Below are 25589 nucleotides of genomic sequence, written 5' to 3' on the forward strand. Positions count from 1 at the left end.
CATCTACAGATATGACAAGTCACCTAGGATTTCTATTACTATAAAATAAGTATACAGGGCCGTAGGCTGAGTGTGGAATTTTGAGGTTTTCATAGCCTTGTATTTCAAAGTAGGGAATACATTAATTGTTATATATGCATAGTAGTTTCTGGCAAAGGAATATAATATTTGAGTATTTTTATGTTCATTTGTTAGATGAAACACTGGTATAATTGATGCTTAACTACAAATTTTGCTTTTTTTATTAAATAATAGAAGCAAAACTGTTTGTGATAGGTTTCATCTGTGACAGATTGTACGGGGAGGGGATGGGTCCAGGACTGGTGCAGACAGTTTAATGTTGGGCTAAGGTACCATTGATGTTAAAGTAATGGAACAAAGTGTCCAAGCACACTATATGAAAAAGTGTGAGATATATTACTTGCAATACTCTGGTATGGATGAGAACTGTTGTTACATGGCCACCATGTTTCTACAAAGTATTCTCCTCCATCTGCATTTAACTACTGAATTATCCAGCGTAATTCTTTCCTAAAATGTTCTGCACAGAATTCCCCTGGAATTGAAACCTCACTACTTAGCAGATTAAATTGACTATCATTTTACCAGCTTTATTTTTAGACTATATGATTTCTGAAATGACAATTTTGAAATCCAGTCCTGAACGGCCATTTCATGGAATATCAAAGCATCAGTGGAACTGGAAGATTGTGTCTTTGAAACTTTGTGTCTCTGCTAAACGACCAAATGTTTCTGGCGCTAAGTTTGATTTGCATGAAATTTTGCTGCAACTATGCCCATCTCTATTGACTAATGATGTCAGTGATTTACAGAGATAAGGATATATTTTACAGTTTATACATATAGTCAAATGATTCATGTATCATAGTTATACTGTATATGTCAATAAATCATTAATTAACCACATAATGAGACAAACTGATGTCAAACAACCATAATATTTTTTCTTTCGAGTACACAATGTTTTTTGATGGTAAACACTTGAGGGGAAGCTCTGCTGGAATTATTACTATCATATATAGCAAATATTAGATATTATATCTAATGTACAGGAGAGGGGATATTAAGGGAATAGTGATCATAGCATAGTAGCTAGAAGTGATCATTTGGCTGCACAATTTAAAAAAACAGTTTTCAAGTATTTAAACAGCTATAAAAATACAACATATGATATTAGGTCACTATATGATGTATGAAAATAATTTTAGAAGATAAAACTTTTGTTTTTAATTTCTTCCTGTATTCACAAAAGAATAAAAAATACCAGGATTTGTTATATACTGTAGTTGTATATGGACACCTATACAACTTTTGTATATGGACACCTATATAACTATGGACACCTATGTTACTTTTCTAATGCCTAAACAAGATTAAGACAGCTAAAGCACCTGGTCCTGATAGCTCAAACCCATGTGTACCAAAGAAACTAAGTTCAGTAATTGATAGACCATCACGTCCATCTTTAGGGAAAACAATCGGAAACTGAAAACTATAGACTTGTGAGCCTGATTTGATTCATGGGTAAATTATTTGAAGGGATTCTGAGGGATGTGATACTAAAATATATCTCTGTGAAAGTTTGTACGTTCTCTTTGTATTTGCATGGGTTTCCACCAACGCATAAAAATAAACTAGTAGGTTAATTGGCTGCTGACAAAAATTAAAACTAGTCTGTGTGTGTTTGGAAGTTTAGACTTCAGTGACCTCGATTGGGGCAGGGACTGATGTGAATGACAAATATTCTCTGCACAGCGCTGCCTAATTGTGGCGCTATATAAATTGATGGTGATATAGAAAATACATTTCTACCACAGTGTTAGTATAGTTTCGTAAAGAATAACTCATCATACATAACAATTTTGACTAGATTTTTGATAAAGTAAGTTTCAGTTTGGATCATGATAGTACAATTGATGTGATATATGTTCATTTTCTGAAAGTGTTTAATGCTGTCTTACAAAACCTTCTGATATATAAGATGAGTACTAGGTAAATGGGAAAAACATTTGCACGGATAAAATAACTGATTGAATGCTAAAAGGCAAAGGATAATTGAAAATGGAACATAGGATGGACTGAAGTTCTAGAAAACAATTATCTAACATTTCTTTCATATCAAGTAGCCATATAACAGGGATACCTGTAGCCTGTCACACATGAATAAAAAGTCTGTAGAAAAATGTTCTTAAATTAATTGCTCTTGTGTAATAGGAGAGGAACATTCCGCTTCTCCCAGCAACTAAGCACTATGAACTCTAGCCCTTTTCTTGCTGGAAAAGCTGTGTGATACCACCCTTGCCTTCAACAATTTAAACATTTGATGAATTCAAATACGAAAAGGCATGGTCAACAGTAAAAGGTGATTTCTGTCTATTGCCAAAAATTCACAAGTTATGTAGTATGTAGTTATGTAGTAATTTATTATGCTCACTGGTTTAATGATGCCTGGTGTAAAATTGTCCCCTAAAGCAGTTCCCAAAGTGTGCGCCGCGGCTCCCAGGGGTGCTGCGGCGCTGTCACAGTGGTAATGGAGGCGCAAAAGAATGAAGAGGGGACAGAGTGAGCATGCAGACGGGGGCAGAGTGAGGATGCAGAGGGGAGCAGAGTGAGGATGCAGAGGGAGGCAGAGTGAGTGGATGCAGGGGGCACAAAGTGTGTGGATGCAGGGGACACAGAGTGTGTGGATGCAGCAGGCATAGAGTTTGTGGATGCAGGGTGCGCAGTGTGTGGATGCAGGGGGTACAGAGTGTGTGGATGCAGGAGGTACAGAGTGTGTGGATACAGGGGGCACAGAGTGTGTGGATATGAAGGAGGGCACAGAGTGTGTGGATATGAAGGAGGGCACAGTGTGAGTTAGCTGTAAATTATTCTTTGACAGAAATATAATTGAAAAAAATATATAAAAATATTCTTTTCCCTTGGATTTATATGTACTATTTTTGCATACAACTAAATAAGTATTTCTGTCCTCATCTAAATATTTATCATGTTTTTTTGACCCAACTACTTATAAAACGGGACTGCTTGGTAATTATTTTGGAGGGGTGCCTTGAAAAAATTATGGAGACTCTAAGGGTGCTGCGAACTGCAAAAGTTTGGAAACCACTGCCCTAAACTAAAGAAATCACAGAACTTCCAATGGCTTCATGATGTGATACATGGTAAAAGATGTAATGAAGGTAGGGGCGTGGCCTAGCAGCCAACTTTGCTGCCCACGATTTTTATTAGCTCTGGTTGCTGAGAATAAAAATCCACCTACACAGTGGACTCCTGGTCCCTGCAACATATGTCCCCCACACATAAGTATTCTTCCTTATACCAGGAGTTCAGGGGCCCCACTTGCGGCATTGCAGCTTGACCCTGACAGGATCCCGGAGCCTGCAGCTTCACTGGCCGGCATCCAGCGCTGAGTGAGAGAGCCTTGCCCATCCTGCTCTCCCTGGAGATGGTTACTGCCACCTCCCCCACCCAGGGCCTGTATCCACAGAGCTCCTGCTTCCTACTCACCAGGCTGTCCCTACCACTCCTCTGGTTGGGGTCCGGATGGGGCCTCTCCTTCGCGGTTGGACACAATCTTGGAAGTCTATTGATGAAAAATGGTGCTCGGTTCAAGCTCTTTGCATCCTTCTGTACTGCTGCTGGTGTCTATGGCTCCAGACTACATACCTCTGCCAGTGAGGTAAGCCTTTACACTCCCCCTGGCTGCTGTGTCCCCTAGTAGCGGCACGCTCTGCCCTCTTGCCATCTGCCATTCATAACCTCTGGTGGCCCTGCCAGTTTCCTGGTGAAGTGGCACTGCCAGTTAAGACCAGTGTTGACACTCTGGATTAACCCACCAAAGCCCTGTCATCTTTCAACCCCTGATTGATTGACACTTTTCATGCCTGCCATTACTAGATTGTCTGCATACCATCTTTCAATGTGAAGATCTGTTGACTTCTAGTGGTTAGTCTTTGATTTTACACTCTATGCCTCCTGAGCCTGCATTTACTTCTATCATACTTGCCAACTCTCCCAGAAAGTCCGGAAGACTCCCGAAAATCGGGTCAGTGAGAGTCATTTGACGCAATTGTCGATGAATCACGCCATTTTGGAGGGCGGGAGGGGGCGGGGCGAGGCCAATCGCATCATTTTGGCCCCGCCCCCCGTGACGTACAGTACGTTTTCGCTCTCGCCCTCCAGTCACGCCCCCAACTCCCGGAAGCAAGTTTCCGGAAGTTGGCAAGCATGACTTCTATAGTGTGATTTGACCATGAGTACTGGCTGTGGGACTCTGCTTGCTGTTTCTATTGCTACTCAGTGAGTAACTGCACCTTGATACCCACAGGATTAACAGTGATACTCCTTGCGGGCTTCCCAGTAACCACCAAAATTCTGACGCCTCCAGGCTTTGAATGCCCCCTGGGCTTCTATAGTAATAGTTGAGGTAATTAAGGGCCTTCCGAAATACAAGGTCCCTGGCCTGGATTGGTACATCAATGACTTTTATGCTGCCTTCCAGAAAGAACTTGTCCCTATACTGGTCAATTTGTACAATGCGGGTATTGACTGTGGTAGGTTTATGGAGGAGATGCTCGAGGGCAAATTGAGACCATCCCGAAACCCAGGAAAGGATGAAGAAGGCTGCCGTAAACATAGCGTGATAGCCCTTCTCAACACTGACCAAGTTGGTTACCAATGAGTTAGCTCCCTGATCCCTAATCTTATATATCCTGATCAGGTGGGTTTTGTGATGGGGCGTCAGGCCTCTGACAATACGAGGAGGGTCCTTGATGTAGTTGAATATGTCTCAAGGAACCGGGATGAGCTGTTGGTGTTTCCTCTGGATGCAGGGAAGGCTCTCGACAGAATCCACCGGGACTTTATTAAACAAGTCCTATTTAAATTTAACTTCCAGGGTAACATCCAAAAGGTACTCTACAGAAGCCTGCCGGCCAAGGTGTTTGGCAATGGTTTCCTCTCGGACAAATTTAACATGTCTAAATATATATATATATATATATATATATATATATAATGTATATATATAATGTATATATAAGTATATGTATACATATATATATATATATATATATATATATATATATATATATATATATATATATATATATATATATATATACAAAAATACAGATACCACACAGGGGGCGCTCAACTAATTCTGTACAATAATAAATGTCTATTAACAAGGTAAATACAGAGTCAAAATGACAGAAGGCAGCCGGTTTCAAATCAGATGGTGAATCTGGAGAATCTAAAACAATATAAAAAGAACAGGGCACCACATAGTGTATTACCAAACACAATATACAAATAGAAAATATAGGAGTTACCACAATAGATTCCCTATAGTGATAATAGTGAATACAAAAATACAGATAGTATAAGAAAACCAAATGTGAGTGCAATAAGTCAATTCCCAGGTGAAATCACCACATATAAGCGATTCTGCGTACCAGATAGAGAACTTGACAAGCTCAAAACGTGAAGCAGGTGATATTTCACAGTCAGCTATGGCATAGAAGGACAGCTTCTCGACGGGACAATTATCGATTACAGATGTATCCTCAGGACATAGACATGATAAAAAGACTAAAATAGTGTAATACTGTATGACACTAATTTTAATAAAACAGTAAGTATCCCACTTACATAAAATAACAAGGCAAATGCACATAAAGGTTTCTTTCAACAGTATTCATCTGGAAATGCATGTAATCTTGTGGAATTATAGCGTTAAATTCTTACTGTGATCCCACAGCCGCTTAGCTGGAAATAAATACATCCAGTATCCACAGGGTGTAAAACCATAATATCCAGATGAACAAAGAATCCTCAACGCATTTCGTCCATAAGATTAAAGGACTTCATCAGGAGGAAAAAGTTCAACAGAATAGATGTAATAACGGAGCCTCACTTTATACCCGTTAGCGTCATGTTAGGACTCACACCCGGAAGCACTCTGCGTCTACCCACGCTAGCGTGATGACATGTAGGGATGCGCTCCGTCAGTCAGCACATGCGCAATAACGGACAGTGATCCCTCAGCGCAAGTCGGGATATCACACATAAAGATAAGGCTCATAGCAACAAGTAATCAACAACAAATAGCAGATATATGGATGCATACCCTAAATGAAACACTCAGATATGGGATCAAAACAACATAGTAATATATAAGAAAGTACCGAGCACATGCGCAGTCCATCTCCACCATATAAAAATAGTGTGAGATATGTTCCGTAGATCAACAAATATATATTAAAAACATAATGCTCATTAGTAACCAATTATTAATAAACCAGTCGCACATAGATGAAGGACTAAAAAAACACATAAAATGTCCATCATACTATCTGTGAGGAGTATAAGGACTAAGAAACTATGTACTCCATAATGAGTAAAAAATACAGAAATAACTAGGATAAACCATCTCATCATGTACAAATATAGGTCAGAAATAAGGATGAACAAATAGAACTAATAAAATATAATATCGCCACCTAGATAATTATATAATGTATTAAGTATTGGCTACATGCCAAGCAGTGAACCAGAAAAGGTAACTAGGAATAGCCATAACTGACACCTCTACAAAAAAGAGTCTAAGATACAAACAAATAAATACTGCCTCAACATAACAAATGGAGGTCCACAATGCTATACATACATAAATATTAGAGAAATGAATACAGGACTAAATGACCACAACTCAATCCTAATGAAAATAAACAAGTTATAATGACTAAATAGCAGAAATCAATTAATAAGGAGTGAACTGATACAATAAGGGAAGGGAGGATAATAACCAGGGCCAGTAAAGAAATGGAGCAATCTCATAATAATCATTGAGACCAAAGGGAACAAGAGTATTAAGTGCAAAGATCCAGTACATCTCACATTGGGACAATTTTTTGTTTAAGTCTCCCCCTCTTGGGCCAAGTTCAACTTGTTCTATGGCCATAAATTTAAGGAATTGGGAATCGACTTGATGTTTCTCCACGAAATGTCTCAGAACAGAGTGACTCAATATTCTGTTCTTGATGCTTCTAACATGTTCTTGTATGCGGAGTTTCAAGACCCTTTTGGTCTTTCCTACATATTTAAGACCACAGTCGCATTCAAGAAGGTATACAACAGAAGAAGACAAACAATTGAGATGCTTACTGATGTTAAATTGCTGAGTATTACTCGAATTACAAAAAGACCTACTGATAGGAGACGAATATCTGCAGATATTACAATGATTGCAACGAGTGCTAGCTTTGATGTTCAGAAAAGAAGGGGGAATGGAAGCAGAACCTTCTTTAAGTCTACTGGGGGCTAGAATTTCTTTAAGGTTTCGGCTTTTCTTAAAAATGATATTGGGTTTCTCAGGAAGTATCTCATGAAGTACTGGGTCCCTCCTTAACACATTCCAATGTTTATTAAGAACCAATCTAATATGCCCCTCTTTGCTGTTATATGTAGTAATAAATGGGGCAAAAAAATCTCTCTTCTCGGTCTTATTATATTGGAGAAGATTAGTACGTTTTAATTTCTTAGTTTTTTCTACTGCTTCCACTAAAAGATTTTCAGGGTAACCTCTCTGCTTAAACCTATTAGAGTATACCTCTAGTTGGTCATTACAGAATGTATCTTCGCTACAGTTACGTTTGATGCGTTGAAATTTAGAATATGGTATATTCATTTTGCATCTCTTCACATGAGAGCTGTTAAAGAGAAGGTAACTGTTCATGTCAACAGGCTTCATATGATTACGTGTTACAATAGCATCACCTTGCCCCAAAAGGATTACATCCAGATATTCGATCTTAGTTTTATCATACTTCATAGTGAATTTAAGATTAAATTTATTATTACTGATGTAAAGATAGAAATTCTGGAGACACACAACGTCTCCTTTCCAAATCAAAATAATATCGTTGATATACCTTTTGTATAGGACGATGTTGTTGGTATATTCATTGGGGGCATATATGAATTGCACCTCCCATACGCCCATAAAGATATTAGCAAAATTAGGTGCAAATGTTGTGCCCATAGCGGTGCCACATGTCTGTAGGTAAAATTTATTACAAAATTGGAAATAGTTATGTTTCAATATATATTGTATAAGGATACAAATGAAATCCTGATGGATAGGAGAGAGACTATTATCCAACGCCAAGACTTGTTTAACAGCACAGATACCTTTATCATGTTCTATAGAGGTATAGAGAGCTTGGACGTCGATGGTGACCCAATAAAGGTCCTCATCCCATGTGTAATTTTGAAGAATTTGTAGAATATGCATAGTATCCTTAATGTAAGATCTCAAAGTCAATACATATTGGCGAAGGAAAACATCTACATATTTTGAAACGTTGGAGGTCAATGAGTCAATACCAGCGACTATTGGCCTCCCAGGTGGATCTATCAGACTTTTATGAATTTTTGTCAGGTGATAAAAAATGGGCAACACTGGGAAATTAGTCATCATGAACTGAAACTCATCTTTAATGATGATATTTTTATGGAGTGCATTAATCAATATATCTCTCAATTCAGAAACAAAGCAATCTGTAGGGTCACTCTCTAAGGGACGATAAGATAATGTATCTCCTAAAAGTCTTTCTGCTTCTTTGATGTAATCTGACCTGTCCTGTAGCACAATGCCACCTCCCTTGTCAGCTTGTCTAATACCAAGTTCAAGGTTATTCTTCAAATTATCAATGGCCTTACTTTCCTTATTATCAAGATTATGAGGATAGCGTACCTTATTTGTATATTCACAAAGGTCACCCGTAATTAAATCCTGAAAAATTTTGATGTGTTTACTTTTAGACTCCAAGGGAAAAAAATTTGAAGGAGGTTTTAGTCCTGACTTGGAGTTCATCTCAAAATTAGAAACCAAATTGACGTCTTTCTTAGCAAAATGTCTTTTTAAAGTAATCTTTCTAGTAAACTTGGTAATGTCAATATATAACTGAAATTTGTCAGGGCCCTTAGCTGGTGCAAAAGAGAGTCCTTTCTTAAGCACAGACACCTCAGAGTGTGTAAGATCATGTGAGGAGAGATTAAATATCCCTTCTTTCTGGAGTTTGGTGTAATCAGTTAAATAAATCTCCTTTTTTGGTTTCTTACATCCTCCCTGTTTGCCTCTTGGTCTGAGTGCCTGCGTTTTAAAGGTGATGCCTGTGTAACCCTTTCTTTTACAGTATGTTTCATTTTTTTCTCTTGGTGTTGGATAAGGGGAAAAACAACTCTCACTATTACTCTTCATGCTTTCTAGTGGTGCGAATCTATTTCTAGTAGTCAGAGGTTTCTATCGTTTAGATCTGCTGTTTTCTGGTTGTTGGGTCCTTGACCATTTCTTATTTTTAATAGGGCCTTTGTTCCAAAATGGAACAGGCTCAGTGGGTTGGTCAGACTTCTTATAAGTCGAAGGAAAAGGGGAAGTAATCCGCTCAGGTTTGGGATATGCCTCATCTAGATATCAAAAAATCATTGTCATGATGAGGGGGTGCTCTTTCCATTATACAACATAAATAGGACAAAAAAAGAGAAAAAGAAATGGATTATTAGAGCACTCCTAATCCGATCTTAGTGATTGAGAATATCTCTCACATTCCAGGGAAATATCTGGTTTAATAATGGTATGGTGAGAACATATCAGATGATCCAACATTAGAATTGTATTATTTTTATAGGGCAAATGCCTTTATTAGTATTAACAAATTAAAAACATATCTCTATTGAGATTGAAATACCCTCTTAATATAAAAGTGAAAAAAAAATAAAAATGTGAAAGCAAGTGCATAAAGTGTGTATAAAATTATAACACGGACAGTAGAGCTAGGAAAATAGCAGGGGTGTATAATTGTTGTATGATCCAATAAGAGAGCAAAACAGTACTTAAGGGTATAGTTCCCATGAATGGTTTGCCAACCCTCTATACTTAAGGTTAAATATTTATGAATCCTGATAGAAAATGGATTCCAAGTTGATGTTATGTCTTGTCTGTGTTCTAAATGATAGACAGGCAATAGCATTCAATTAATTGTCCTTAGTGTGGGGACTAAATAGTCTTAGAAATCTCATTACTAGTCAAGGAATGTTACTACCAGGACATCAATAACTTTATTGGATCTAGGTTATTATAAGTCTTAGACATACCTACAACTGTTTTTTTTCCAAGTTTTAATATTGTTTCTTTCGTAATCGTGTTTATCCCGGAAAAATTTCCTTTCTTTTATCCTGATCACTTCGGATTCAACCCTATCTAATTTTTTGTTGAGAACAATCGCCTTCTCAGGGAAAAGAGGATTATCTTTAAAAGTATTTAAAACCTACTCTTTATCACTAATTTTACTCTCAATGATACGGAACATATTCTTTTTCTCTTTTATAATCAGCTGATTTAGTTTACAGGAACATTCATGTAAAATGTTGTCCCATGCTTTAAGAAAATCAGAGTTATCAAGCCCAAATGTTGGAGACTTATTAATTCTTAAGCCTCTGGGTACACGATTAACTTTAGCATAGTTTTCCATGCTCTTAATGTCCCACCAAACTATAGTCTCTTTGATAAGAGTTTTTTCTAAATCCCAAAATAGGCTATCAAGATCTCTATCAGGTTCTAGGCAGGCAGTTTCATCTTCAAATTTTTTTTGGCAGAGATCAGATCTCTGATTGATTCTGTTGCCAGATTTCCACATAATAATACAGTAAGGGTATGCAGCCAAATATCTGTAACACCAAAATAACACACAAAAATACAGATACCACACAGGGGGCGCCCAACCCAATTCTGTACAATAATAAATGTCTATTAACAAGGTAAATACAGAGTCCAATTGACAGAAGGCAGCCGGTTCCAAATCAGATGGTGAATCTGGAGAATCTAAAACAATATAAAAAGAACAGGGCGCCACATAGTGTATTACCAAACACAATATACAAATAGAAAATATAGGAGTTACCACAATAGATTCCCTATAGTGATAATAGTGAATACAAAAATACAGATAGTATAAGAAAACCAAATGTGAGTGCAATAAGTCAATTCCCAGGTGAAATCACCACATATAAGTGATTCTGCATACCAGATAGAGAACTTGAAAAGCTCAAAACGTGAAGCAGGTGATATTTTACAGTCAGCTATGGCATAGAAGGACAGCTTCTCGACGGGACAATCATCGATTACAGATGTATCCTCAGGACATAGACATGATAAAAAGACTAAAATAGTGTAATACTGTATGACACTAATTGTAGGTATGTCTAAGACTTATAATAAGTCTGACCTACCCACTGAGCCTGTTCCATTTTGGAACAAAGACCCTATTAAAAATAAGAAATGGTCAAGGACCCAACAACCAGAAAACAGCAGATCTACACGATGAAAACCTCTGACTACTAGAAATAGATTCGCACCACTAGAAAGCATGGAGAGTGATAGTGAGAGTTGTTTTTCCCCTTATCCAACACCAAGAGAAAAAATGAAACATACTGTAAAAGAAAGGGTTATATAGGCATCACCTTTAAAACGCAGGCACTCAGACCAAGAGGCAAACGGGATGGATGTAAGAAACCAAAAAAGGAGATTTTTTTAACTGATTACACCAAACTCCAGAAAGAAGGGATATTTAATCTCTACTCACATGATCTTACACACTCTGAGGTGTCTGTGCTTAAGAAAGGACTCTCTTTTGCACCAGCTAAGGGCCCTGACAAATTTCAGTTATATATTGACATTACCAAGTTTATTAGAAAGATTACTTTAAAAAGACATTTTGCTAAGAAAGACGTCAATTTGGTTTCTAATTTTGAGATGAACTCCAAGTCAGGACTAAAACCTCCTTCGAAATTATTTCCCTTGGAGTCTAAAAGTAAACACATCAAAATTTTTCAGGATTTAATTACGGGTGACCTTTGTGAATATACAAATAAGGTACGCTATCCTCATAATCTTGATAATAAGGAAAGTAAGGCCATTGATAATTTGAAGAATAACCTTGAACTTGGTATTAGACAAGCTGACAAGGGAGGTGGCATTGTGCTACAGGACAGGTCAGATTACATCAAAGAAGCAGAAAGACTTTTAGGAGATACATCATCTTATCGTCCCTTAGAGAGTGACCCTACAGATTGCTTTGTTTCTGAATTAAGAGATATATTGATTAATGCACTCCATAGAAATATCATCATTAAAGATGAGTTTCAGTTCATGATGACTAATTTCCCAGTGTTGCCCATTTTTTATCACCTGCCAAAAATTCATAAAAGTCTGATAGATCCACCTGGGAGGCCAATAGTCGCTGGTATTGACTCATTGACCTCCAACATTTCAAAATATGTAGATGTTTTCCTTTGCCAATATGTATTGACTTTGAGATCTTACATTAAGGATACTATGCATATTCTACAAATTCTTCAAAATTACAAATGGGATGAGGACCTTTATTGGGTCACCATCGACGTCCAAGCTTTCTTTACCTCTATCAAACATGATAAAGGTATCTCTGCTGTTAAACAAGTCTTGGCATTGGATAATAGTCTCTCTCCTATCCATCAGGATTTCATTTGTATCCTTATACAATATATACTGAAACATAACTATTTCTAATTTTGTAATAAATTTTACCTACAGACATGTGGCACCGCTATGGGCCCAACATTTGCGCCTAATTTTGCTAATAGCAATTCATATATGCCCCCAATGAATTTACCAACAACATCGTCCTATACAAAAGGTATATAGACAATATTATTTTGATTTGGAAAGGAGACGTTGTGTGTCTCCAGAATTTCTTTCTTTATATCAGTAATAATGAATTTAATCTTAAATTCACTATGAAGTATGATAAAACTAAGATCGAATATCTGGATTTAATCCTTTTGGGGCGAGGTGATGCTATTGTAACACGTAATTATATAAAGCCTGTTGACACGAACAGTTACCTTCTCTTTAACAGCTCTCATGTGAAGAGATGCAAAATGAATATACCATATTCTCAATTTCTACGCATCAAACGTAACTGTAGCGAAGATACATTCTGTAATGACCAACTAGAGGTATACTCTAATAGGTTTAAGCAGAGAGGTTACCCTGAAAATCTTTTAGTGGAAGCAGTAGAAAAAACTAAGAAATTAGAACGTACTAAACTTCTCCAATATAATAAGACCGAGAAGAGAGATTTTTTTTGCCCCATTTATTACCACATATAACAGCAAACAGGGGCATATTAGATCGGTTCTTAATAAATATTGGAATGTGTTAAGGAGGGACCCAGTACTTCATGAGATACTTCCTGAGAAACCCAATATCATTTTTAAGAAAAGCCGAAACCTCAAAGAAATTCTAGCCCCCAGTAGACTTAAAGAAGGTTCTGCTTCCATTCCCCCTTCTTTTCTGAACATCAAAGCTAGCACTCGTTGCAATCATTGTAATATCTGCAGATATTCGTCTCCTATCAGTAGGTCTTTTTGTAATTCGAGTAATACTCAGCAATTTAACATCAGTAAGCATCTCAATTGTTTGTCTTCTTCTGTTGTATACCTTCTTGAATGCGACTGTGGTCTTAAATATGTAGGAAAGACCAAAAGGGTCTTGAAACTCCGCATACAAGAACATGTTAGAAGCATCAAGAACAGAATATTGAGTCACTCTGTTCCGAGACATTTCGTGGAGAAACATCAGGTCGATCCCCAATTCCTTAAATTTATGGCCATAGAACAAGTTGAACTTGGCCCAAGAGCGGGAGACTTAAACAAAAAATTGTCCCAACGTGAGATATACTGGATCTTTGCACTTAATACTCTTGTTCCCTTTGGTCTCAATGATTATTATGAGATTGCTCCATTTCTTTAATGGCCCTGGTTATTATCCTCCCTTCCCTTATTGTATCAGTTCACTCCTTATTAATTGATTTCTGCTATTTAGTCATTATAACTTGTTTATTTTCATTAGGATTGAGTTGTGGTCATTTAGTCCTGTATTCATTTCTCTAATATTTATGTATGTATAGCATTGTGGACCTCCATTTGTTATGTTGAGGCAGTATTTATTTATTTGTTTGTATCTTAGACTCTTTTTTGTAGAGGTGTCAGTTATGGCTATTCCTAGTTACCTTTTCTGGTTCACTGCTTGGCATGTAGCCAATACTTAATACATTATATAATTATCTAGGTGGCAAAATTATATTTTATTAGTTCTGTTTGTTCATCTTTATTTCTGACCTATATTTGTACATTATGAGATGGTTTATCCTGGTTATTTCTGTATTTTTTACTCATTATGAGTAATTAGTTTCTTAGTCCTTATACTCCTCACAGATAGTATGATGGACATTTTATGTGTTTTTTTAGTCCTTCATCTATGTGCGACTGGTTTATTAATAATTGGTTACTATTGAGCATTATGTTTTTAATATATATTTGTTGATCTACGGAACATATCTCACACTATTTTTATATGGTGGAGATGGACTGCGCATGTGCTCGGTACTTTCTTATAAATTATTATGTTGTTTTGATCCTATATCTGAGTGTTTCATTTAGGGTATGCATCCATATATCTGCTATTTGTTGTTGATTACTTGCTGCTATGAGTCTTATCTTTATGTGTGATATTCCGACTTGTGCTGAGGGATCACTCTCCGTTATTGCGCATGTGCTGACTGACGGAGCGCATCCCTACACATCATCACGCTAGCGTGGGTGGACGCAGCGTACTTCCGGGTGTGAGTCCTAACATGCTGCTAACGGGTATAAAGTGAGGCTCCCTTATTTTATCTATTCTGTTGAACTTTTTCCTCCTGATGAAGTCCTTTAATCTTATGGACGAAACGCATTGAGGATTCTTTGTTCATCTGGATATTATGGTTTTACACCCTGTGGATACTGGATGTATTTATTTCCAGCTAAGCGGCTGTGGGATCACAGTAAGAATTTAACACTATAATTCCACAAGATTACATGCATTTCCAGATGAATACTGTTGAAAGAAACGTTTATGTGCATTTGCCTTGTTATTTTATGTAAGTGGGATACTTACTGTTTTATTAAAATTAGTGTCATACAGTATTACAGTACTTTAGTCTTTTTATCATGTCTATGTCCTGAGGATACATCTGTAATCGATGATTGTCCCATCGAGAAGCTGTCCTTCTATGCCATAGCTGACTGTGAAATATCACCTGCTTCCTGTTTTGAGCTTGTCAAGTTCCCTATCTGGTACGCAGAATCGCTTATATGTGGTGATTTCACCTGGGAATTGACTTATTGCACTCACATTTGGTTTTCTTATACTATCTGTATTTTGGTATTCACTATTATCACTATAGGGAATCTATTGTGGTAACTCCTATATTTTCTATTTGTATATTGTGTTTGGTAATACACTATGTGGCGCCCTGTTCTTTTTATATTATGTATGTATGTATGTGTATATATATATATATATATATATATATATATATATATATATATATATGTCAGGAACCCGAACAGCCAGCACCACAAAACCCGGAGTCTGCTCTGAAATCTGGTGTTCACTGTAGCCCCTAGTTGTGGGGACAGACCTGGCCGCAGACAACAAAGGGTCGTGAGTTGTGCACTGACTGGGGAGAAGCCAGCGATAGAGTAAAGGAGCACACAGCGGATTGAAGTCCAGGCAAGGGTCAGGGGCCGGCAGCGGACAGAATATCCAGTAGACAAGCCGAGGTTAGAGGTCACAGGCAAAACAGCAGCGTAAGAGTCCAGGCACTAGCTCAGGGGGCACAAGCAATCAATCGTAGTCAGTAAACAAGGCAAGGGTCGGCAACAATAGATAGAATCAAAACTAATCAGAGAGCAAAGGAACACAGCAGGCTTAGTATGAGCAAGCAGGAACTATAACTGGCAGGGAATACTTAGCCCAGCGGGGCTATAATTATCTTGCACATGCGCACGAGCCTGGCTGCCCTAAATGCCGGGAATCTCCGCTGATCACTGCGGGCGTCCGGACCGTTGCCTAGGCAACGGCCGGGAGGAAATGACGCCATGACGACGGCCGGGACTCGGAGACTGGATAGGAAGCAAGTCACGTCGGTGCCCGGAGCCGCAGCGGCTCGTAACAATATATGTGAACCCTTAGCCGAACACCTCTGCAGGTCTATAAAGTGCAGGGGCTTTCACCTCCTGGGGACCGATCACAGTCTTTTTGTATCCGGCCTGGAGACCTTGTTGGGGCCGCTGCACCACATACTGAATAATAATGATTGGGCATCCTACTATAAACTTAACACCACCAAAACTGAGGTGCAGCCATTTAACCTACCATTGAACTCCATAACCCACTTAAAATCCAGGTTTAGGTATATTTAGAAGGAGACATTTATTTCCGATCTAAGGATTGCGTATACCGTCGAATACATCCGCTGTATTTGAGGTTAATTATTCACCAGTAATCGCCCACCTCAATAAATTATCTATCTCTTGGATGGCTTATGAATTCTCCTGGCTGGGACGGGTGGGATCCTTTAAAAAGATATTGCTCCCTAAGCTTATATGTTTGTTCAGAACAATTTCCCTATATTTTCCCAAAAGGTTTATGTCTGCACTTCACTCACATATGCTTCGATACATATGGATAGGCAAACCTTCCTGGCTGCCTTTCGATCGAATGGCTATCCCTAAAAGGCTGGGGGGTTTGTTCCTCCCGAATCTGATGAGATGCCAGTAAGCATGCATCATCTCACAATTCAGAGAGACTGGGCTCTCCCGACCCGCTACATAACCCTTGGTTGACTTGTAGCGAGCCCTCTGTCCTTTTTTCCCTGTTGCAGATTTGATCAGGCTCCCTAAATCACTGAGACCACATTCCCCATCTTCTTTCCTAGATGCCTTCAAGGTCTGGGATGGGACTATTGGGTCCTCCACAGAATTTGTCCTCCCAACCAGAATCCTTTTTTATGATTTCATCTCTGTACTTCTTCCTTATTTTGACATCTCCATTTAGTCCCGTGGAGGGCTCTCCTATCTCACACACTTATTTGGCTCTGTGGGTCTTCACTCCTTTGCACAGCAGCAGGAGTACAGCATTCCCAGTAAAGATTTTTATAAATACCTGCAGCTCTGCCTCTGAATTGATAACCTTCGTCACCATGCCTGCTCTTTGAACCCACCCATGCCACTTTTACATGCCAAAATGACTAGGGGTAATAATAAAGGGGGTTTTACATTCTGTTACCAATATTTGACTTGCCCCTCGGATGTATCTAAGTATGCCTTCCAGTCCAAATGGGAATCAGACCTCAACATATCTCTCCCTAGCCCGAAATGGCATCATTTAGGGTAACCTTCCTAAAGTGTCCAAATGTGCTAACCATTTGGAAATGCTGCTCAAGCTTTTGTATAGGGCCTTCCTCACTCCTGCTCGCTTCCAGAAGATATGGCCCGATTACTCGAAGCTCTGCTGGTGTAACTGTGTTGCAGTAGATGACATTTTTCATGTGTTTTGGTCATGCCCTGTTATCCAGCCACTCTGGATGGAGGTATTTGAACTTGCATGGAAGGTCACATCAATATTTTGCTATGTCCCTGCTTACTGCCCTCTTTCACCTCTCTGCAGACCAACTGCCCAAAGCCCATAGGTATGTTTGGGGACATATCCTAAGAGCTGCTAGAGCTTCAATAACACAGCTATGAAAACACCTTTCCCCCCTACTATCCACAAAATTGTTGCTAAAATAAATTTTATTTATGGAATGGAGACGTTTGATTCCCCCTATTCTATGGAGGCATCCTCTCCCATTGTTAAATGGATGTCCTGGCATGAGTTTATCATTGATGGCGAAGGTTCTATGTTTTTAAGTTTGCCAGTTGTAGCTGACCCTTCCATCTCTGACCCAGCTGCAGTTCCTCAGCAATCTAACTGACTGCCCCTAACCGGGTCTGCTTCAGGACCTCAAGGCTCTCTACTCTAGATAATCATTTATGTTTCTTGGTTTACATTGCATTGTCTGCTCCCCACTATATACCCTACTCCTCCCCCTCTTGTTCTGTATCTCTCTCCCCTTGCTTTAAAGTCTTTAACAAAAATAATAATGTTAAAAGAGAACATTCTCCTCTTCACTTGGAAACTGCAAGGTACTTAGATTTCAAGCTGTGCAGTTATTTTAAAGGACCACCTTTTTGTTTTAAACTACTTCTGTGTACATTGGATTAATTGTGGGCTGTTTGCCTACCTCATCTAGAGATTTTAATAAATAGTCCTTTCTTCAGAAAAAAAATGTAAAGATTATGAACAATTTCAACTGTGTTATCCCTGATAGTTTCACCTCTGGTTTTCCTATGTCATAGACTGTATGCTCAGGCATACATTCATTTTGCTCTACTAAAGGTGTAGAATAGCGATGGGCACCATTTGTGTGTTGCAAGGTAATACCTATAATGTAATTGATGAGCATGCTGTTACTGCATCTATATTGTATTTTGTTCATGGCTTAAGAGTCTATTATATTTTATTTTCTGCAAAGCATTGATGAGTTTTGCCAAGTTAGTTTTGTATGTATAGATTAGATATTCCTTAAAGGAAAACCTACTGCACTTGTACACATCTATTACTATTTTTTTGCTACAACTCTGAGTAGTTCATATAGATATCGACATGAATTATGATTTAAGTACCTCTTTTTTAACAGAAAAAGTGCAAAATGAAATTGAAAGAGTGATTGGATCAGCTTCACCACAACTAGAGCATAGGAAACAAATGCCGTACACTGACGCCGTCATTCATGAAATTCAGCGGTTTGGTGATATCGCACCTGGTAATGTACCGCATGCAACGTCTCAAGATGTCACATTCAGAGGTTATTTTATTCCAAAGGTCAGTGTCAAATTTGTCAAAGCATATCATAGGGAGGGAGGTGGGATCCTAACGGATTTCCATATCAATATTCATAAAGAGGTATTTACTGGAACAAATGGGTTAAAATTGAACCCCCACACACTACTGATCACACAGTAAAAATAAAGTGTTTATGGGACAAAAATGCCATTACAAAGATAAGGGTCTGATATGAGGCAAGCACATCATGTAGAGGGATTGGTAAAATAAAAATTGTTGTTTTATTTTGTTCAATCTTATTCCTTTTAATGAGTGCTGTAAATTGATCTTTTATTAAACCACTTATTGCGGTCATTTCTATCCTGAGTATGTAAATTGTTCTTTGACAGAAATATAATTGAAAACAATATATAAAAATATTATTTTTCCTTGAATTTATGTGTAGTATTTATGCAAACAATTTAATAATTATTTCTGTCCTGACCTAAATACTTATTACATTATTTTGACCCAACTTCTTATAAAATGGGACTGCTCTGTAATTATACTGAATTAGGCGTACCTTGAAAAACTTATGGAGACCCTATGGGTGCCTCGAACTGAGAAAGTTTGGGAACCACTGAGCTAGACATTTGTTAGCCAAATAGCAAGATTTTATATGGGTCCTTATGTACTGCCCAAGGGTGACTAAACACCAATTAATGCATATGGATTTTATAGAGAAGATGGGCCCCGTATCAGCCACACCCACAGTGAGTTCAACTGTCATTGCCGATGCAGTCTCTGTTCCTCCTTTGAAGCAGGATCTCTGTGACCTCCTTGGTCCTGCGGGGTGGGGTACCTTATAACAATAGTGACAATGCCTATAACACTGACAGGTTGAAAAGGACACTTCAAACAGCTCCTATGAAGGAACATACCTGCAGACTACAATGACCTCGGTTTCAAGTTTCCCACTGTCATTCGGGCTGTTAAGGTGGCAATTTAAGGAAGCACTGGCAGTACAATGTTTTAGGCTTTGTAAAGAGCACTGTACAGCCGGTAAATCCTTAAATTAGCAGTGAATGACAGTGGTTAACTTGAAACTGATGTCATTGTAGCCTGCTGGAATGTTCCTTCATCAGAGTTGTTTCAAGTGTCCTTTTCAACCTGTCAGTGTTATCAGCATGTCCTGGATTACACCTTCCATGTAAAACTTCAGTCAGTGTTGTCAGTATCTTTATACTGACTACCACTGGTTCTGCGATCATGATTCTGTGTCCAGCAATGAGCATGATACCAAAGAATAATATGGGCAGACAGCTACTCAAAATTGACAGATAAATACTAAAGAGAACGCAGATAAGGGCACAGCAGCATACAAGTGAAAGCCTTCTCCATAACCAGAAGCATAAGGAGGTTCAGTTAATATAAATAGTGAGGAACAGTCATGGTTGTCAGCAGCTGACTGCCTTAAGGGTTCTAAAATGACTAATCCACCTTTCATGTTTCCGTCTTCCACTGTCTCCCGTCACTTACCATACTGCACCACTGGCATCCTCATAGTCACCAAAGGCTGACTTAATAATTTGTTGATAATACATCTGCCTTGCAGTATCCAAACACACTTTACCCATCATTACACATCAGCAGCTACAATTATTATACTGCTACATTATGTATCAATTGTTAACCCTATATAGATTGTGAACTCAAGATCATCTCTACCTTTTGTTTAATGTCATTGTACATAATTTAATTGTATTATGGTAGCCACAGTATACAGCATTTTGTAAGATAATAATAAAAATAATAGGCCAGACTTTTAAAAGTGTCATTCTAAACAACAAGATATGATTCAGTCTTTAGCACAAAGGTTATAAAATCTTAAAAGGCCATGACTCCAATGTGTTTTATTAATGAAAACATGATCTGTCAAATTTAGTGACGCATATATATGGACAAATTGGCTACACACCTCGTCTTTCAAACTTCAGGGTAAACAACTGGTACAATATTCTCTGTTTTCAACTGGGCATTTCTGACTCTGTTTTATCCATGTAGTATGTAACTGACTCTTTTTTTCCCCAGGGCACTACTGTTATTCCATTGTTGACCTCTGCACTAAAAGATGGCACCTACTTTGAAAAACCAGAAGAGTTTTATCCAGAACATTTTCTCAACTCTGAAGGACATTTCAAGAAAAATGAGGCATTCATACCTTTCTCAATGGGTAATTTCAATGTAGTGTAGGAGACAAAATTACCTACAAATGTTTCTTGACTGGTCCTTGATCAGTAGTAAAGTTTGACTAAAAGAAATTTGATTTTTATAGAGAAAACTTTCACACACTTATAAACATTAAACCTTAGATCTACAACATTGATGTATTTTTAGTAGTTTTAGGTTCAAAGAATTGTAATCAGGTCTACTGTCATTTAATCAGATGCCCAGGACTTTATACAAAAAACACATGATTAAAAACACAAAATTCTGCAATTTATGTCTATCTGTTCTCCCTACATGTGATTTTTTTTAAAGCTGCTGTTGGGAGTTTTTTTTTAGTGTAATATAAAATATAATATTGTCACTATTTATTAGTAGATGAGCACTTTTAATTATGTGAAAATTACCTTCTATGTCCACATAGTGCATATGTAGGTGCATACCAACATTCCTATATACTAAAGTCCTGTGTGGAATATACAGCCTGAGATCCAAGGTACCTGTCAGTCAATAGAACAAAAATCGTTAAGGATGCATTTGTAAATTGTCTTTAGACTCTTGACGCCTGTATGAACCTGAAGTCTAAAATTGATTGTCGCATCTGAAAGGGATGCTAAAATCAACCATCAACCACACCTTTTACTCCTTTGCTATTATTTATGTCCAGCTAATCCTCTTCTGCAGGCTTGGAGGAACCAATACAAGTAGAATTTTCTAAATTATCACCAGACAAAAAAAAGAATCGTAAACAAAATCTGGATCTCTAATGAGGAGAGAGAAGACACTTTGCCCACACCTGCTAAAATAAGCCAAAACAATTCAGTACTGAAGATGGCTATTTCAACAACTCTCTCTCATCTAGATTCAAGGGCCACTGGGAAATATATATATATATCTTTTATTTAATAAATTGTCCAGAATATTCAATGATTTGGGGGATTTCCTTGGATTATCCAGGGACTGTATAAAACTAAGAGATTGTTTGTCTGGTGAGGGAAAAGCTCTGAGTCTAGTGCCCTTAATATCACAGTACGTCACTGATATCTAAGACTGTGTGTTAACACAAGTATTTGTAATAAACGTGAAAAAAATTAATATTTTTGAAGGTGATAAAGAAGGCAATAACTACACACAACAGAGTAATATCTACACACATTTATAATTTCTTCCATACATAGGGCCTGATTTAGAGCATTGTTTGAATTTTGAACAAAGATGCCTCTGCTCACTTGCGTTTTCTACATTTGTATTTTGAATTTCATCTTAATATATGTGCAACCTTAAATCTAGCCTGGTGCAAAGATACATCAATCATAATCATCAACTGCAATACTTCGGGTTAATGTAGGTGCAAAATTTGAATCTCATAGCAAGTTTTCAAGAACAAAATAAGATGCATTTCAGCAAGGCATCCTCAACTTTCGTCAGCTCACCCTTACTGTACTGTACTTGCACATTAACAACTCAAATCTTCATCTCTAAGTGCAGGACCCGAAAATGCAGATACGTGCAACTCTGAATATAGACGCAAGTTGTGCACATATGTGGTGCATAAATTTTTATGACGCATCTTTACATTGCACAGTCACTTATTTACAACTCTAAGTTGGTCCAAGTCACTAATAAACAACACACATTTTGTATCCCTATAAACCTTAAGTTTCTCTTACTTGTAAACACATGCTCTGGCACGGAACAGTATAGTCATCACTTTAATGCGGCACTGTAGCTGGTGCAAGTGATACAGCTTAAAAATACGCATTTAAGAGATATCCTGAACCTCAGCACTCCCTCGGCACACTCTTACTGTACATTGCCTGCATTCATCCACCCCTTCCCTCCTCCCTTCTGCCCTTAAAATCATAGGCTGTTGTAAGTGTCATTTGCGTTCGAACATGGATTGCATGTAGTTGTATTTTTTGGGCATAAGTTCCGTTCTGGCGCATGGCATGAGCAAGTTTACTGCAAATGGACTTGTGTTCCTTAATGAATCAGGCCCAAAGTGTATTGTTGTGTGTTCTGTGGACAGGAGAACTATTTTTAGAAGCGTAATTTGCTAAAAATGGAGGCAACAGTTCCAGAAAAAACTGGTAACATGGATTGTCCTGAACTTCCTTTTCCCCTATGGACACTATTTGACATGTTTGTTTAACATGTTTCTAGCTAAACAATGAAGTTAAGTGGATTTTAAATTAGTACACCTGTATATTATTTTGAGTTGAGCGGCCAAGAGTGTGCCCAAAACTGAATTTTTTTTTAACACAATATACCAATGGATTCGATTTAATTATTATGATTACCCCTTATGATAAAATGTTGTGTTGAATTAGGTTTTTACAAATCGAGGTATTGGGTTTTGTCTTTTTGGCATGCATTGTTTATTAAATATATCATAATATATCATAAATCCTCTTTCCACAAACATCTTAACTAATACATCTGATTGTTGATCAAATGTCACCTATGAGATACAATTACAATGTAATCTTACAAATTGTGAATAAGTAATATTGGTCTTCCATTTTAGGAATTGGTATCAGGAATGTAGCAGCACTGTTTTCTCGTGCACCGTTTTAAATAAGTGATAACTCGGAGAGTCTTGTGATCTTTTCTGTTGTGAATCCATAAAATCTAATTTGATTTTATTGATTGCGTTAGTGAGTTACAAGTTTCAATTGTTCTTGTTCAATAAGCCTATAAAGTCATCCACCCCAGTCTCCATGCCATTCCAAACAATCAAGATATTGTCTTTATAATGTTAAAAATATCAGATATTGTCAGGGAAAATTCTCTGATTGAACATATGTAGCTGATGCCAACACTCCATAAACAAATTAACAAAAGGCGAAATACGTGCCCATTGCTGTGCCATTAGTATGCAGAAAAACTCATGACTAAAAAGGGAAAAAGTATTGTTGTGGATAAGCCCAATAAAATAACGAGTTAACTCTATAGTGATGAGTATATATTTTAAAGTTTTCTATGCATGATACCCATAAATAAAATATATGTTTCACTTTGCTATCAAAGGTATGGTCCATTGGTCTTATGAAAAAAAATTATATGCACAGCTTAAAAATGTAATAAATTGTGTGGTCACCTGAGGTGCCATATTGGCACACATCACTGTTACAGACATGAAATTGAAATGATGTATTTTGTTTTTGTTTTTACATTTTTTTATGTGTGTAACTATTATTATTAATAGGATTGAAACCTTGCATATTTCAAACAATGTTTAACTTTCCATAACCAATTAAAAAATTTTTGTTCTACTTTCTCTTTAAAAAGTAAAATCATTCAGAAAAAGATGGAGTTAGTTCTGTTAGTAAAATTTGAATATAAATATACTGATTGTTATACTGAGATGCATGTTAATGTTATTTAAAAGAAAAAATAGCATGTATCTGCTATTAATGTTTCTATTTTTGTTTTTCCTAGGTAAAAGGAGCTGTGCTGGGGAAAACATGGCTAAAATGGAGCTATTTCTGTTCTTCACAGCGATGCTGCAGAACTTCACATTCAAGGCTCCTCCTGGAGAAGAACTGGACCTCACCCCTACACTGAGTTCCACTAACGCCCCAAAACCTTATGATATGTGTGCTATACCTCGCAGCTAGAACATGTTTTCAGAGAAGCTCATTTGAATGATATGCCATAATTGTTAGACTTACAGCATTTAAGGAAATAATGAACAGTATCTGATATTCATATTTTAGTTCAATTTTAAGGTTAAGAAATACCTGTAATGTAATATTGCAACTACTGGTAATGAATTTGGAATCAGTGATTTTGTCTTTGATGTATAAATGTTAATTGTTATGGCTAATAATACTGCTGAGCATTCTACTCTCCTTCACCCATAAGAGGAACGGTGTTCAGCCATGTATGTTATATATTACAATGATAAGGAGGTTACTTGTGAGGTGGGTAAATAATATAACATTGAGGAGACCCCTTGTTTCACTTCTTTGTGGAATCTGAACAGTTCCGATATGATGGAGTGTGCAAAGCTTGATAAATAAGTGTACAACAGACTTGCACCCAGGATACTGATAAGACTCTTTTCACTGAACGCAGATCACATTTATAGGTGACCATTGGAGACTCCTAAGATTTTGCTTGTTCAGTTTCATGTGCTTCTGTTATTTTTTTTGCATATGTTTTATTGTATTGCTCCAAAAAAAGAATAAATTAATATATTGTGACTTGTTTTTCTGTTCATATCAGATCCTGGAAACTTTATTCTTTCAATTTGTCATGTAACACATGGACATTATAGTATTTTCTTTATTTAACAGTTACCAAGAGATTTGTCACACTGACAATATTCTCTCTGTGTATTAAACATGACAATTTATTAACCAAATACTATTCTATATAAATGAATGATTTTATATGTCAGGCTGTCACACTAGCAATTTTGTAACTCAGGTTGCAGGGGAAAACTCTGAACAACATTTTAACAGAAAATCGTTGGTAGAAAATGTTGCATAGATAAATACAAAGTAAAGCAAATGTAACATAGAGAATATGTCACGCTAAT

The 25589-nt window shown here is 37.3% G+C and overlaps 1 protein-coding gene across 1 annotated transcript in view; it reads left to right on the forward strand.

Annotated features, from left to right (window-relative positions):
* LOC142143428 (cytochrome P450 2K4-like) overlaps positions 1 to 25201 on the forward strand; it is a 72333-nt gene extending 47132 nt beyond the window's left edge. Inside the window, exons 8-10 of the mRNA XM_075201268.1 lie at positions 18693 to 18877; positions 20909 to 21050; positions 24485 to 25201. Coding sequence (XP_075057369.1) covers positions 18693 to 18877; positions 20909 to 21050; positions 24485 to 24663 — 506 coding nt within the window. The 3' untranslated portion in view covers positions 24664 to 25201. The remainder of the gene's footprint in view (positions 1 to 18692; positions 18878 to 20908; positions 21051 to 24484) is intronic.
* Positions 25202 to 25589: the final 388 nt, after the last annotated feature.

The sequence above is a fragment of the Mixophyes fleayi genome, chromosome 3 (genome assembly GCF_038048845.1).
Source record: "Mixophyes fleayi isolate aMixFle1 chromosome 3, aMixFle1.hap1, whole genome shotgun sequence".
NCBI classification, from domain to species: Eukaryota; Metazoa; Chordata; class Amphibia; order Anura; family Limnodynastidae; genus Mixophyes; species Mixophyes fleayi.